The following is a 13878-nucleotide window of genomic DNA, read 5'->3' on the forward strand; positions in this document are numbered from 1 at the left end:
TATAGTTGTTCATAGTATTCTCTTATGGTTTTTTGTATTTCTGCTGTATCTGTTGTGATTTCTCCTTTTTCATTTATAATTTTGGTGATTTGGGTTCTTTCTCTCCTCTTTTTAGTGAGTCTGGCCAGGGGTTTGTCAATTTTGTTTACCTTTTCAAAGAACCAGCTCTTGGTTTTATTAATTTTCTCTATTGTTTTTTGAGTCTCTATTTTATTGATTTCTTCTTTGATCTTTATAATTTCCTTCCTTCTGCTGACTTTAGGTCTTTTTTGTTCTTCTTTTTCTAATTCATTTAGGTGGAGGGTTAAGTTGTCAATTTGGGATCTTTCTTCTTTTTTGAGCAAGGCCTGTATTGCTATAAATTTCCCTCTGAGCACTGCTTTCGCAGCATCCAATTTTAAGAGGTTGTGTCTTCATTACCATGTTTCAAGGTATGTTTTAATTTCCTTCTTGATTTCCTCATTGACCCATTGGTTTTTTAGTAGCATGTTGTTTAGTCTCCATGTAGTAGGTTTTTTTTCTTTCCTTTTCCCATGGTTGATTTCTAATTTCATGGCATTGTGGTCAGAGAAGATACTTGAGATAATTTCTATGCTCCTAAATTTATTGAGGTTAGGTTTGTGTCCCAATATGTGGTCGATTCTTGAGAATGTTCCATGTGCATTTGAGAAGAATGTGTATTCTGATTTTTTTGGATGTGGTGTCCTGAAGATATCATTTAAGTCTAACTTTTCTATTGTTTCCTTTAGGATCTCTGTTGCTTTATTGGTTTTCTGTCTAGAGGATCTGTCCATTGATGTGAGGGGGGTATTAAGGTCTCCTACTATGATTGTATTCTCATCAATATCTCCCTTTATGTCTGTTAATATTTGTTGTATGTATCTGGGTGCTCCTATGTTTGGGGCATAAATGACGATAGTAACATCCTCTCCTTGGGTGGATCCCTTAATCATTAAGTAGTGTCCTTCTTTGTCTTTATGTCTTTTGTTTTAAAGTCTATTTTGTCTGGTATGAGCGTTGCGACTCCTGCTTTTGTGTCATGTCTATTGGCGTGAAATATTTTTCCCCACGCTTTCACTTTCAATCTATATGTATCCTTTGTCCTAAGGTGAGTTTCTTGTAGGCAGCATATTGAAGGTTTTTGCCTTTTTATCCACTCAGCCACTCTGTGTCTTTTGATTGGGGCATTCAGTCCATTGACATTTAAGGTGATAATTGACAGATGATTATTTATTGCCATTTTGAACCTCGTGTTCCAGTTGATTGTTTGATTCTCCATTCTTCCTTTTTTTTTTTTTTTTTTTTTTTTGGTTGGATGGTCTCCTGTTGTTATCTGCTTGAGTGTATTTTTTTTTTCATTTTTTACAAATGCAATATTTGGTTTTGGCTTGTGGTTGCCCTGTTTTTTAAGTATGCTAACCCCTTCCTATAATTGTGTGTTTTAGCCTGATGGTCCTGTAGCTTCAAACACTTCATTACTATATTAAAATTAAGAAGAGAAACATACAAACAAACAAAAAGGGTTATTTACTTCCTAACATCCCTTGCCCACATTTTATGGTTTTGATGACTTTTTTTTTTTAAATTTTATTTTGTTTGAAGCATGTTCATGATTAAATCTGTAAGTGACTGCTCTCTGATCGCAGTTTCCTCAGTCCTAGTTCTTCCTCTTTTTTTTTTTTTTTCTTTTTTCCTCCCTTTCCTTCCTTTCTTTTTGGTTTAGAGAAGCCCTTTCAGTATTTCTTTTAACCTGGGTTTTGTGTTGCTGTATTCTTTTAGTTTTTGTTGGAAAAATTTTTTATTTCCCCTTTTATTTTAAATGATATTCTTGCTGGATAGAGTATTCTAGGTTGCATATTTTTTCCTTTTAGCACTTTAAATATCTCTTGCCATTCCCTCCTGGCCTGTAGTGTTTCTGTAGAGAAATCAGCTGATAATCTTATGGGGGTTCCCTTGTAGGTAACATTCTGCTTTTCTCTTGCTGCCTTTAGGATCCTGTATCACTAACGTTTGCCATTTTTATTATGATGTGTCTTGGTGTGGGTCTATTTGGGTTCAATTTGCTTGGGGCCCTCTGTGCTTCCTGAATCTTGAACTCAGTATCCTTTAGATTTGGGAAGTTTCCAGTGATAATTTCTTCAAATATATTTTCCATTCCCTTATCTTTTTCTACTCCTTCTGGAGTTCCTATTATGCGTAGATTGGCCCACTTTATATTATCCCATAGGTCTCTTATATTTGCTTTCCTGTTTTTTGATTTGGTTTTCTGTCTGCTGACCTGATTGGGTGATTTCCATTATTCTTTCTTCCATATCACTGATTCATTCTTCTGCATTATTCATTCTGGTTTTTACTGCCCTTAGTTCTGTTTGTATCTCTGCAAATGAATGTTCTAGTTTTTCTTGGCTCCTCCTTATATTTTGTAGTTCCTTTCTGAGGGTATCTGCATTACTGTTGATATCTTCTCTTAATTCCTTCAGTATTTTCACTATTTCTCTTTTGAACTCCAGGTCTGTCAGACTGCAGAGATCTGTTTCATTGTTGACTGTTTTAGGTGAGTTCTCCTGTTGGTTTGACTGGGGGTGGTTTCCCAGCTTCTTCATCTTGCTTGTTGTTTTCTTTTTCCTGGGGGAGTTGTACTCTCCGTGATCGGGCAGTGTTTGCCTTGTCACTGCCGTGGAATGTTTCCTGAGGGCTGGCGTTGTTGGTCAGTCTTTTTTGAGGCAGTGTGGCTTTTCTGGAGTGTTGATAGGGCTAACAGGGTCTCTTTGAAGCAAAGGAGGACTTCCTGAGGGCAGACAGGACTGGGAGGTCCACACCACGATGGTAGCAGATTTCACTCGGTCATTCTTCTGCCAGCGATTGGTTGCTGTTCTGTGCAAGTCATTTATCCTGTACATGTGTTTTTTTGTGTGTGTTTGTGGGAGAGGGCGAACGTGTCCCCCTACTCTTCCGCCATCTTGTCTCTACCCTAGCTGATGTTATTTAAAAAAAAAAAAAACCTACTGGAATTTTGACTGGGATTACATTGAATCCATACGTCAACTTGGGAGAACTGTCAGCTTAACAAATCAAGTCTCTGGACCTATAAACATTGTTATGAACGAAGTCGTTTCCTCGAAATTCAAATGTTGAAGCTCTAATGCCTATGTGATTGTATTTGGGGACAGAGCCTTTATAAAGGCATTTAAGGTTAAATGAGGTCATTAGGGTGGAGCCTAATCCAACAGAACTAGTGTCCTGACAAGAGGTACCAGGAGTTCACATATACAGAGGTGACAGAGATAGAGGGTAAGAACACTCAGGAGAAATCAAATTCGCAGACTTGGTGATCTTGGAGTTCAAGCCTCCAGTAGTGTGAAAAAATAAATTTCTGTGGTTTAAGCCACACTGTTTGTGGTACTTTGTTATGGCAGCCCTAGCTGACTAATATCAACATGATGTCTCTTAATTATATAAACTTTATTATCTCTAAGTAATATTTTATAATTTCCAAGGTATTTCAAAGTACTGCACATCTTTGGTCAAATTTATCCCTGAATATTTCATATTTTTGATGCTATTACAAATAGATTTTTAATTTCATTTTCTTCCACTTATTAAAAATAAATTTTGTAATAGTTTCAGGTGTATAGAAAAAGAAAGTAAAGAGTTTCCATACACTGCACAGTTTACTGTACTGCTTACATCTCACATTACCATGGTACATTTTCACAGCTACCAGAACCAAAAATGATACAATACTGTTAACTAAACTCCAAACTTTATTTGGATCTTATGAGTTTCCCCCTTCATATATTTTTTTCTATTCTTGATTCACATCCAGGATGCCACTTTGATGTCTCCTCTGGTCTGTGAGTTTCTGACATTCCTTGTTTTTGATGACATTGACAGTTTTGAAGAGTCAGGTATTGGTGGAATATCTCTCAATTTGTCTTTGTCTTGTTTTTCTTATGGTTAGACTGGAGTTACAAGGTTTTTTTTTGCTTTATAGGTCCACACCCGAGCCACATGGAGGTTCCCAGTCTAGGGGTCTAATTGGAGCTACAGCTGCTGACCTATGCCCCAGCCACAGCAACGCCAGATCCAAACCGTGTCTGCAACCTACACCACAGCTCATGGCAACGCTTGATCCTTAACCCACTGAGTGAGGCCAGGGATCGAACCCAAAACCTCATGGTTCCTAGTCGGATTCGTTTCTGCTGTGCCATAATGGGAACTCCCCCTTTCTTTTTTCTTGAACAAGTGGCTGCATCTGCAGCATATGGATGTTCCCGAGCCAGGGGTCAAGCCATAACTGCTGTAGAAGCAACTTGAGTAGTTATGCTGTGAGCTACACCGGTAGTTCTAAGCTCTTGGAGGACAGAGAAGTAAAGTGCCAACCTCATCAAGCACTATCAAAGAGTACAACCCGCTGTGGCTCAGCAACACAGTATCCCAACATTGCATCCATGAGGATGTGGGTTTGATCCCTGGCCTTGCTCAGTGGGTATAATGATCTGGTGTTGCTGCAAGTCGTGGCATAGGTCACAGATGTGGCTTGGATCCATCATTGCTATGGCTGTGGCATGGTGTAGGCCAGCTATTGCAGCTCTGATTTGACCCTTAGCTCTGGGAACTTCCATATGCCACAGGTGCGGCCCTAAAAAGAAAAAGGAAAAAAAAAAAAAAGGTGTATGTTCAATATTGCTAATTATTAGAGAAATGCAAATCAAAACAACTAGATATCAACTCACTCTAGTCAGAATGGCCATCATCAGAAAGTCTACAAATAATAAATGCTGGAGAGGATGTGGAGACAAGGGAACCCCTCCACTGTTAGTGGGAATGTAAACTGGGACAGCCACTATGGATAACAGTATGGAAATTCCTTGAACAACTAAAATAGAATTATAATGTGATCCCACTCCTGGGCATATAACTGAAGAAAACTACAATTTGAAAAGATACATTCAACTCAGTGTTCACTGTAGTGTTATTTACAATGGCCAAGATATGGATAAAGATGATGTGGTATATGTACACCATGGAATATTTCTCAGCCATAAAACAGAATAAAATGATGCCATTTGTAGCAACATGGATAGACCTAGAGATTACTATTCTAAGCAAAGTAAGCCAGACAGAGAAAGGCAAGTTTGATATGTGGGATTTAAAAAAAAATTTTTAAAAGATACAAAACAGTGTGGTGAAGTAAATTAGGTGTTTGGGATCAACAAATACACTTTACTATATATAAGAGATAGCCAACAAAGAGTATATCTCTAACTGAATCACTGTGCTGCACAGCTGAAACACTGTAAATCAACTATGCTTCAATAAAATTATACACACGAATATACATTGTTACAACTAATGATGTTAACCTGAGGTACTGTTTGCCGTTTACTAAACTGTGAAGTTACTTTTTGCCTCCTTTTCATACTCTACTCTTGTGAAGTCACTAAGCACAGCCCACTCTCACCGTATGAGGAGTTATGGTACAGCACCTTGAGAGGGAAGATCTGTATAAGTTATCTGGAGGGTTTTATTTGGGGGGGGGCGGCGCCCCATGGCATATGGAGCTCCCGGGCCAGGGATCAGATCCTAACCACAGCTGTGATCTACGCTGTAGCTGCAGCAATGCCAGATCCTTTAACTCCCTGTTCCAGGCCAGGGATGGAACTTGTGTCCTGGCGATGCAGAGATGTCAATCCCACTGCATCACAGTGGGAACTCCAATTATCTGAAATTTTATACAAATTTGCCTCATCTTCCTCAATCAGTTATATCAGCATGTACTCAATAGATATTTATTTTATACTCTGGATTTTATTTATTTGCTTTCTAGGATTTATTTGGACTTATTTCCATATATACCTGCAGCATACGGAAATTCCCAGGCTAGGGGTGGAATTGTAGCTGCAGCTGTCAGACCACATCACAACAATGACAGATCCGTAACCCACTGAGAGAGGCCAGGGATCAAATCCACATCCTCATGGATATTAGTCAAGTTTTTAATCCACTGAGCCGCAATGGATACTCCCTGTACCTTGGATTTTAATTCAATACTAAATTATATTAAATTTTATATTTTTCGAGTTGTTCCAGCTTTGGCCACTGGGAACTCTTTCAGTTTGGCTTCTGTCCTTTTGACATTTAAAACCATTTTAAAATTGTGGCAAAAAACATAAAATTTACCAACTTAGCTATTTTTAAGGATCCATTTTAGTAGTTTCAACTGTATTCACACTGTTGTGCAGAAGACCCCTAGAACTCCTCTCTTACAAAAGTGATTCCCATTGAACAACTCTCCATTTCTCCCTCCCTGAAGCACCTGGCAACAACTACTTGTTTCAGTGAATTTGACCATTCGAGGCACCAGTATTTTCCTTTTTGTGACTGGCTTATTTCACTTTGCTTAATGTTCTCAAGGCTCATCCTTATTTTTTTCGTCTTTTTGCTATTTCTTGGGCTGCTCCTACGGCATATGGAGGTTCCCAGGCTAGGGGTCCAATCGGAGCTGTAGCCACCAGCCTATACCAGAGCCACAGCAACGTGGGATCTGAGCCGAGTCTGCAACCTATACCACAGCTCATGGCAATGCTGGATCCTTAACCCACTGAGCAAGGCCAGGGCTCGAACCCGCAACCTCATGGTTCCTAGTCGGATTTGTTAATCACTGAGCCATGACGGGAACTCCTCATCCTTTTTTTTAAAACTGAATAATATTCATTTGTATGTATATATGATATTTTCTTTATCCATTTATCCCTCAGTGGGCACTGAGGTTGCTCTACCTGTTGGCTGTTGTGAATAATGCCGTGAATAATGAACTGGGATTCGCAAATCTCTTCAAGACCCTTCTTTCAATTCTTCTGTACACATATATCCAGAAATGGACTGCTGAATCATATGGTAATTCTATTTTTAAGGGACCCCAATACTGTTTTTCTTAGTGACTGCAATTTTTTATATTCCTACCAACGTTGCACATGGGTTCCAGTTTCTCTGATTCTTGCTGACACTTGCTTTTTTTTTTTTCCTCCAACTTTGTGGGTTTGGATTTGAATGCATTTATTCTAGCAGTCAGAGATGCACCACTTAGAGCTCCTTTCAGGAGAATCTGACATAGGGAATATAGATCATTGACAGTCTCTATCTAGTACACTTTCAGATTAACAAATGCATTTGTGCCAAGGCCCCCTAGGCTGCTTACAGCCACTGACTGGACAAGGTAATGGGTACAAATGCAGGTCATTTCTAACTATAGACTCTTTCTGAAGGCTCTAATTTTGCCTTTGTCTTTTCCCCTTTATATTTCACGTGTTTCCCCTAATAAAATCTTGGGCACATCTAATTTTGTCTTGGCATCTGCCTCTGACACAGCATTTGGGGAAGAAGTGAAATTACATGTTTAGTCTGCTGTCTCAATACAGAAGTCACTCATGAGTTTTTGCATTTTTTAAAGATTGTAAATTCCAATTATCACTGAACAATGAGGGAATGAATTACTTCTAACATATTATCTGAGAGAAAGTCTGTTTATTGTTCTGATTTATTGAAACTTAAAATATCCCATCAAATTACCCAGGAAAACCCAGGTAGCAAAAAAATATAACACCGTTCATTTCTTCAAGAGATTTCAAATAAGTTTTTTTGTTTTGTTTTGTATTTTTCTTTTTAGGGCTGCACCCGCAGCATATGGAGGTTCCCAGGCTAGATGTCGAATTGGAGCTATACCTCTGGCCTACACCACAGCTACAGCAATGTGGGATCTGAGCCGTGTCTGAGACCTTACACCATAGCTCACGGCAACGCCAGATCCTTAACCCACTGAGTGAGGCCAGAGATCAAATCCGCAACCTCATGGTTCCTAGTCAGATTCACTTCTGCTGAGCCACAACGGGAACTCCTCGAATAATTTTTTTTTTTTTTTTTGCTGCACCTGCAGCATGTGGAAGTTCCCAAACCAAGGAAAGAATCCAAGCTGCAGATGTGACCTATGCCACAGCTGCATCAACACTGGATCCTTAACCCACCGTGCCATGGAACTCCCTCAAATATATTTTAAAAGGCCATAGAATAATCTATATATATATAATTTAACCATTTCTACATTCTATACTTAAAAGCTCAAGTACAGAAGTATACTCTGTAGTACTGAGGTGACATTGTGACTTTCCCTCAACACGACTGCATACGTGTCTAGGGTTAAGTGGGAATATTACCGTGAAGTCTCAAGTCACTTGATGAATCAATTCCATTTCTATCAGAGACCAAAAGCAGCATATGATACATGCACCTCAACTAAGTATCTTTGATGTGTCTGTCCCATGTTGAGATTGGGGGTTTGGGGGAGAAACAACAGGTATATATGCCAGAGAAAGGAAGACTGAATCACACTGCTAACTGAACGTTATAAGTCTGCTGTCGTTGGTAATACAGCAACATACACAGTCTTCGTGTTCAAAGTCTTCATGGGAGTTTCTTCTGTAATTTCTAGAATGGAAAGAAGAAGTTTTAGAGAAAAATTTTCTATCTATTCTGGATGAATATTTTTAAAATGTTAACTGCTTGGGTAGTAAAAAATTCGGTCTCACCAAAGAGAAGCTTAAACTTTGTCCCACTTACTAGGGAACTTCTAAAACCCCTAGGATTTCCTGATAGGAGTATCTTTTGTGATTTATTGTGAGTCCCAGGAGACATTTGAAAAATGATGCTAGTGAGATGACTCACGGTGGAGTTGGCCACACCAGAAAGACCAACCATACGAGCAATCATACCATACGAGCAATCATACCTATGTAATGAAGCCTCAATACAAACTCTGGAATACCAAGGGTCAGGTGAGCTTCCATGGTTGGTAATCACTGTACATACTACTGTCCCTTTGCCTGGCTCCAGTTTTTATCCTGTCCATAATAAATGTAGTCATTTATGCAATAGCTTCCATGAGTTCTATGAATCCAGCTAGCAAATTATCAAACTTGAGGGTGACTTTGGGAAACTCTCTGAACTTTTAGAGTTGGTACCGGAAGTGAAAGTGGTTCTTACATAAACTCTTTTGTCTGAGTTTATAGTTGGAGAGTAACTCTTTACATGGGGTTTGAAGTTTTGGGGAGATTACTGGAGGACTGCGCCCTCAACCTAATGAACTCTGAGTTCAGCCCAAGGTGTCCCCAAACCCCCAGCCAAACAGATACTTCCTATGTCTACAGAAGAGACCTAGAAGCAATGTCAAGAGAGTAACTTAAAATTCTGGTCTCTAAATACTAGCTCTCCATAACAGGAAGAACAGTCATTTCCAGGTCTGGGGAAATTAAGAGTACATGATAAGCCTAGGATATCTTGCAACATTAGAAAGCAAGACATTATCAAAGACTGAAGGCTCAGATGAAAAATATAGGAGCCAATGCATCTAAAGATAAAAAATTTGCACATTCAGTGAATTCTCTGATGGCCTAGCAGGTTGAGGCTCCTACATTCTCACTGCTGTGCTCTGGTTGCTGCTGTGTGGTGTAGGTTCAATCCCTGGCCCAGGAATTCCTACACACTGCCTGTGTGGCAAAAAACAAACAAAAACAAAACAAAACAAAAACACAAGAATGGGAGTTCCCATCATGGTTCAGCGGTAACAAACCCGACTAGTATCTACGAGAATGTGGGTTCGATCCCTGGCCTTGCTCAGTGGGTTAAGGATCCGGCACTGCCGTGAACTGTGATGTAGGTTGCAGACTTAGCTTGAATCCCGAGTTGCTGTGGCTGTGGTGTAGGCCAGCAGCTGCAGCTATGATTCGACTCCTAGCCTGGGAACTTCCACATGCCACTGGTAGGGCCCTAAAAAGACAAACAAAAAACAACAAAATAAATTTGAGCATTCAAAGTCTAACACAAATGGTATAGATCCAAAAACCACTGAATATATAAGTGGGGAGAGAGAGAGAAAGAGAGAGGAAGGGAGGGGGAGAGAGAGAGAGGGAAAGAGAAAGAAAGAAGAAAATTTTTAAAAGTTCTTTGCCTATTGTGGGGCATTTTGCTTCTAGCCAGATCTGAATTCAAAAGGAAGGACTAACTCTAAGAACTTCCTGGGGATGTATTTTAGGATCTAGTGGAACAAGCAAGAAGGCATTAATGAGTTTCTAAAACGGTAAGCTTTATGTGATCCTAACTTAGAAAATTTTTCATATTTTATGAAAGACAATCTGGAAAGAAAGAATAAGATGAAAATGAAGCAAGAGATAATTGGATTAGGAAAAGACACTAGATTGGAAAGAGTATCAGAATTCTTGGTAATCTTGGTCAATCACTTAACGTTTTTAAGCTTTTACCTACTTGCTCAGTCAACCTTACAAAGCAGTAAGAATATAGTAAGACAGGAGTTCCTGTTGTGGTGCAGTGGAAACAAACTAGTAACAATGAGGATGCAGGCTCAATCCCTGGCCTTGCTCAGTGGACTGGGGATCCAGTGTTGCTGTGAGCTGTGGTGTAGACTGGCAGCTACAGCTCTGATTCAACCTCTAAGCCTGGGAACTTCCATATGCCATGGGTATGGCCCTAAAAAAAACCCAAAGAATACAGTAAGACATTTTAGGTAAGATCTGCTTTGTGAATTATAGGTAGTAGTACTAATATCTAATTCACATGGATATGATTCTATCTTTGATCAGTTTCAACCAGGTGCCTACATTTGCATAGAATGGGTGAGAAATGATGACATTTCATTTCCGCTGCTCAACTGCTCTTGATGACCCATGGATTTGAGGGGTAAGAAAAAGAAGTTAAGAATGCCAAAAAGACAAAAACAAAAACAAACCAAAAAAAAAAAAAAGAAGAAAAAAAAAAGAAGGAGTTCCCATCGTGGCGCAGTGGTTAACGAATCCGACTAGGAACCATGAGGTTGCGGGTTCGGTCCCTGCCCTTGCTCAGTGGGTTAACGATCCGGCGTTGCCGTGAGCTGTGGTGTAGGTTGCAGACGCGGCTCGGATCCCGCGTTGCTGTGGCTCTGGCGTAGGCCGGTGGCTACAGCTCCGATTCAACCCCTAGCCTGGGAACCTCCATATGCCGCGGGAGCGGCCCAAGAAATAGCAACAACAACAACAAAAAGACAAAAACAAAAACAAACAAACAAAAAAAAAAAAAAAAAAGAAGAAGAAAGAATGCCTATGAAGTTTCACACAAGCTTATCAAAATAGTAAATGATATTTATAGTTGATCTTTAGTACTAACCCATAATGAAAGAAGCAAGTATGTTGGAGGGAGAGTTAAAAAAGACCCTTCTGATAGGATAAAAGCTTCAAAGACATAACTGCAAAGAAAGATAAGGGCCAGAACAGAAAGGATTTGGGGTGTCAAGCTACAGGTTTTGAAGCATTAGATAATGGTGAGCCTTGGGGGATCTGAACATGGGAAAAATTCAGAAGGTGAGGAACACCTGTGAGGGTCACAGCCCAGAAGCACAGGCTCACTAAAGACTAAGAACTAATCACAAAATCATAAAACACTCCACTTCTCCTTTCCCCACATTTTATGCTCCTGTGTACAATAGGGCATTATAGCTGAAAAAAGAGGCAAAGCTCTGACTATATTTAAAAAGGAATCTCTAGGGAAATCACAGGACAACAGAAGGAAATGTGAGCCTCTGACAACTACAGCAACAATAAAGAGACACACTCCTAGTCAAATAAACATAAAACCTCGCAGTTACTTCTCCCCAAAATACCATGTACAACTATCAACCAAACATTACAAAGACGTTCTAAAAGAGAAAAATCGGGGAGTTCCCATTGTGGCCCAGCAGTAATGAACCTGACTAGTATTCATGAGGATGTGGGTCTGATCCCTGGCCTCACTCAGTGGATTAAGAATCCGGCATTGCTGTGAGCTCTGGTGTAGGTCGCAGACATGGCTTGGATCCTATGTTGCTGTGGCTGGTGTCAACTGGCAGCTGCAGCAGTTCGATCCCTAGGTTGGGAACTTCCACATGCCACAGGTGTGGCCACAAAAAAGCAAAAAAAGAAAAAGAAAATTTAAAAAAATAAAAAACGGAAGAGAAAAATCATGGTAAGAAGAGATGAAGCAAGTATCACAACCAGACTGGACATGGCAAAGATTGTGGAGTTTGTATTAGGAATTTATAGTTATGAGGATTGATGGTAAGGACTCTAATGGAAAAGGGTGGACAACATGTAAGAACAGATGGGTGATATAAGCAGAAAGAGGGGAATTCTAAGAAAGAATTAAAAGGAAATGCTAGAAAGCAAAACACTGTAACAGAAATAAAGAATGCCTTATATCTAGGCATAGCCTATTCAAACTGCAAAAATGCAAAGACAAGACTAACTCTGGAATAGATAATGTTCAATTTTACAGCAGTGCTGGGAGAGACAAATCTTGATTCAGAAAGTCCAACAAGTTCCAGGCTGTAAGGCTGTGTAAATAAAAGGCTGAAATGGTAAAAGGTTTTGAGATGGGATGACAAGAACATCTATGAACACAAAAGAGCAGTTTCCATCCAGAGAAGCTGTTTGAGGAAATGATTCCAGTGGCAGCAGCATTAAAGTGAGCACTGGATGTATAATAAGGATTAGAGAACAGAACTGAGGGAGAGATCTAAAATGTTAATAGAGAATTCTCAGAACACCCGCAGAAGCTGACATCACAGAAGTAGATGATGGAAGGGGGAGTAAGAGAAAAAGAAAAAAACATATTCTTGTAGACACTAGCCTGTGCTTTGTCCTGACTCTGCTTTCTGAATTATGGAATGGAGAATAGAATATGTCAACTAATGACATAATTCTTAACATCTTTATGCAGAAAAGGCATGCTTTATAAGTTGAAAAGAAGGAGGTCCAGTGTCAGTTTTAAGCGTCCTTCAAGCTGTTATTTCACTATATTACGATGAGGGAAGAGGGCAATTTTAGAATTGGCAAATAAGCTAATTTACCTAGGAGCAGGTGTTTTTTTTGGAATTTTTTTTTCCTTCATTTTTTTTCTCTTCAGGGCTTCTTCACCTGTGGCATGTGGAAATTCCTAGGCAAGGGATCAAATTGGAGCTGCAGCCGTCAGCCTAAGCCACAGCCACAGCAATGCGGGATCCGGGTCATGAGCCATGTCTGTGACCCAGAACACAGCTCATGGCAATGCTGGATCTTTAACCCACTGAGCAAGGCCAGGGATTGAACCCATATCCTCAGGGATACTAGTCAGGTTCATTACTGCTGAGCCACAACCAGAATGCCCAATTATTATTTTTAAAAATTTATGTTACGGCACCCTTCTGGAGAAAGAAAATAAAAGATAAAAGATAACAATAGTATTATCTCTCACACATATAATCTACAAATGATTGATGGCATCAAAATCTATTTTCAATAAAAGCAAAAATGGAAAAAATAAGGAAGGGAGGGAGGAAGAAAGGAAAGAAAGAATGAAAGAAAATTAGCATGTTCTATAATCTCACCCTCTGTTTGAGTCTCATCCAGAAAGAGTTTCAGCTTTCTGCTCCGAAGGCCAAACACCTTGGCTGCTTCATACAGAAGACCTTGGTGGGTGAGTCCATTCTGCCCAAGTGGGTTTTCAAGTAGAAGAGTGCCCACTGTCCCCATTAAACACCCTACAGAAGAAAAAACAAACTGGATTATATCCTCAGAGTTCACCCTCTAGCTACTAGATCCCTAATGGGGGTGGTGAGTAATCGGCAGAACTAAAGGCTTTGAATAAAAAAAAAACTACTATAAAAGCCCAGTAGTTTGGGTAAGAATATTCAGTACACAAATGAAGAGCCTTAGACTGTAATAAATATGCACAATGATGACCTAAAGTATCAGTAAAAATAAGTATTGATCTAGTCTGTTGATTAAGTTATGGATATGTACAATAGTTCTCAGAACATTT

The 13878-nt window shown here is 39.5% G+C and overlaps 1 protein-coding gene across 4 annotated transcripts in view; it reads right to left on the reverse strand.

The window, feature by feature from the left end:
• The window catches only part of IARS (isoleucyl-tRNA synthetase), a 76765-nt gene continuing 70397 nt past the window's right edge, over positions 7511–13878 (reverse strand). For all 4 annotated transcript variants that reach the window (XM_021086986.1, XM_021086984.1, XM_021086985.1 and 1 more), the window contains 2 exons: positions 13445–13597; positions 7511–8484 (listed from right to left, as the gene is read on the reverse strand). In XM_021086986.1, coding sequence (XP_020942645.1) covers positions 8402–8484; positions 13445–13597 — 236 coding nt within the window. In that variant the 3' untranslated portion in view covers positions 7511–8401. The remainder of the gene's footprint in view (positions 8485–13444; positions 13598–13878) is intronic.

Source organism: Sus scrofa, chromosome 3, assembly GCF_000003025.6.
Source record: "Sus scrofa isolate TJ Tabasco breed Duroc chromosome 3, Sscrofa11.1, whole genome shotgun sequence".
Lineage (NCBI taxonomy): Eukaryota > Metazoa > Chordata > Mammalia > Artiodactyla > Suidae > Sus > Sus scrofa.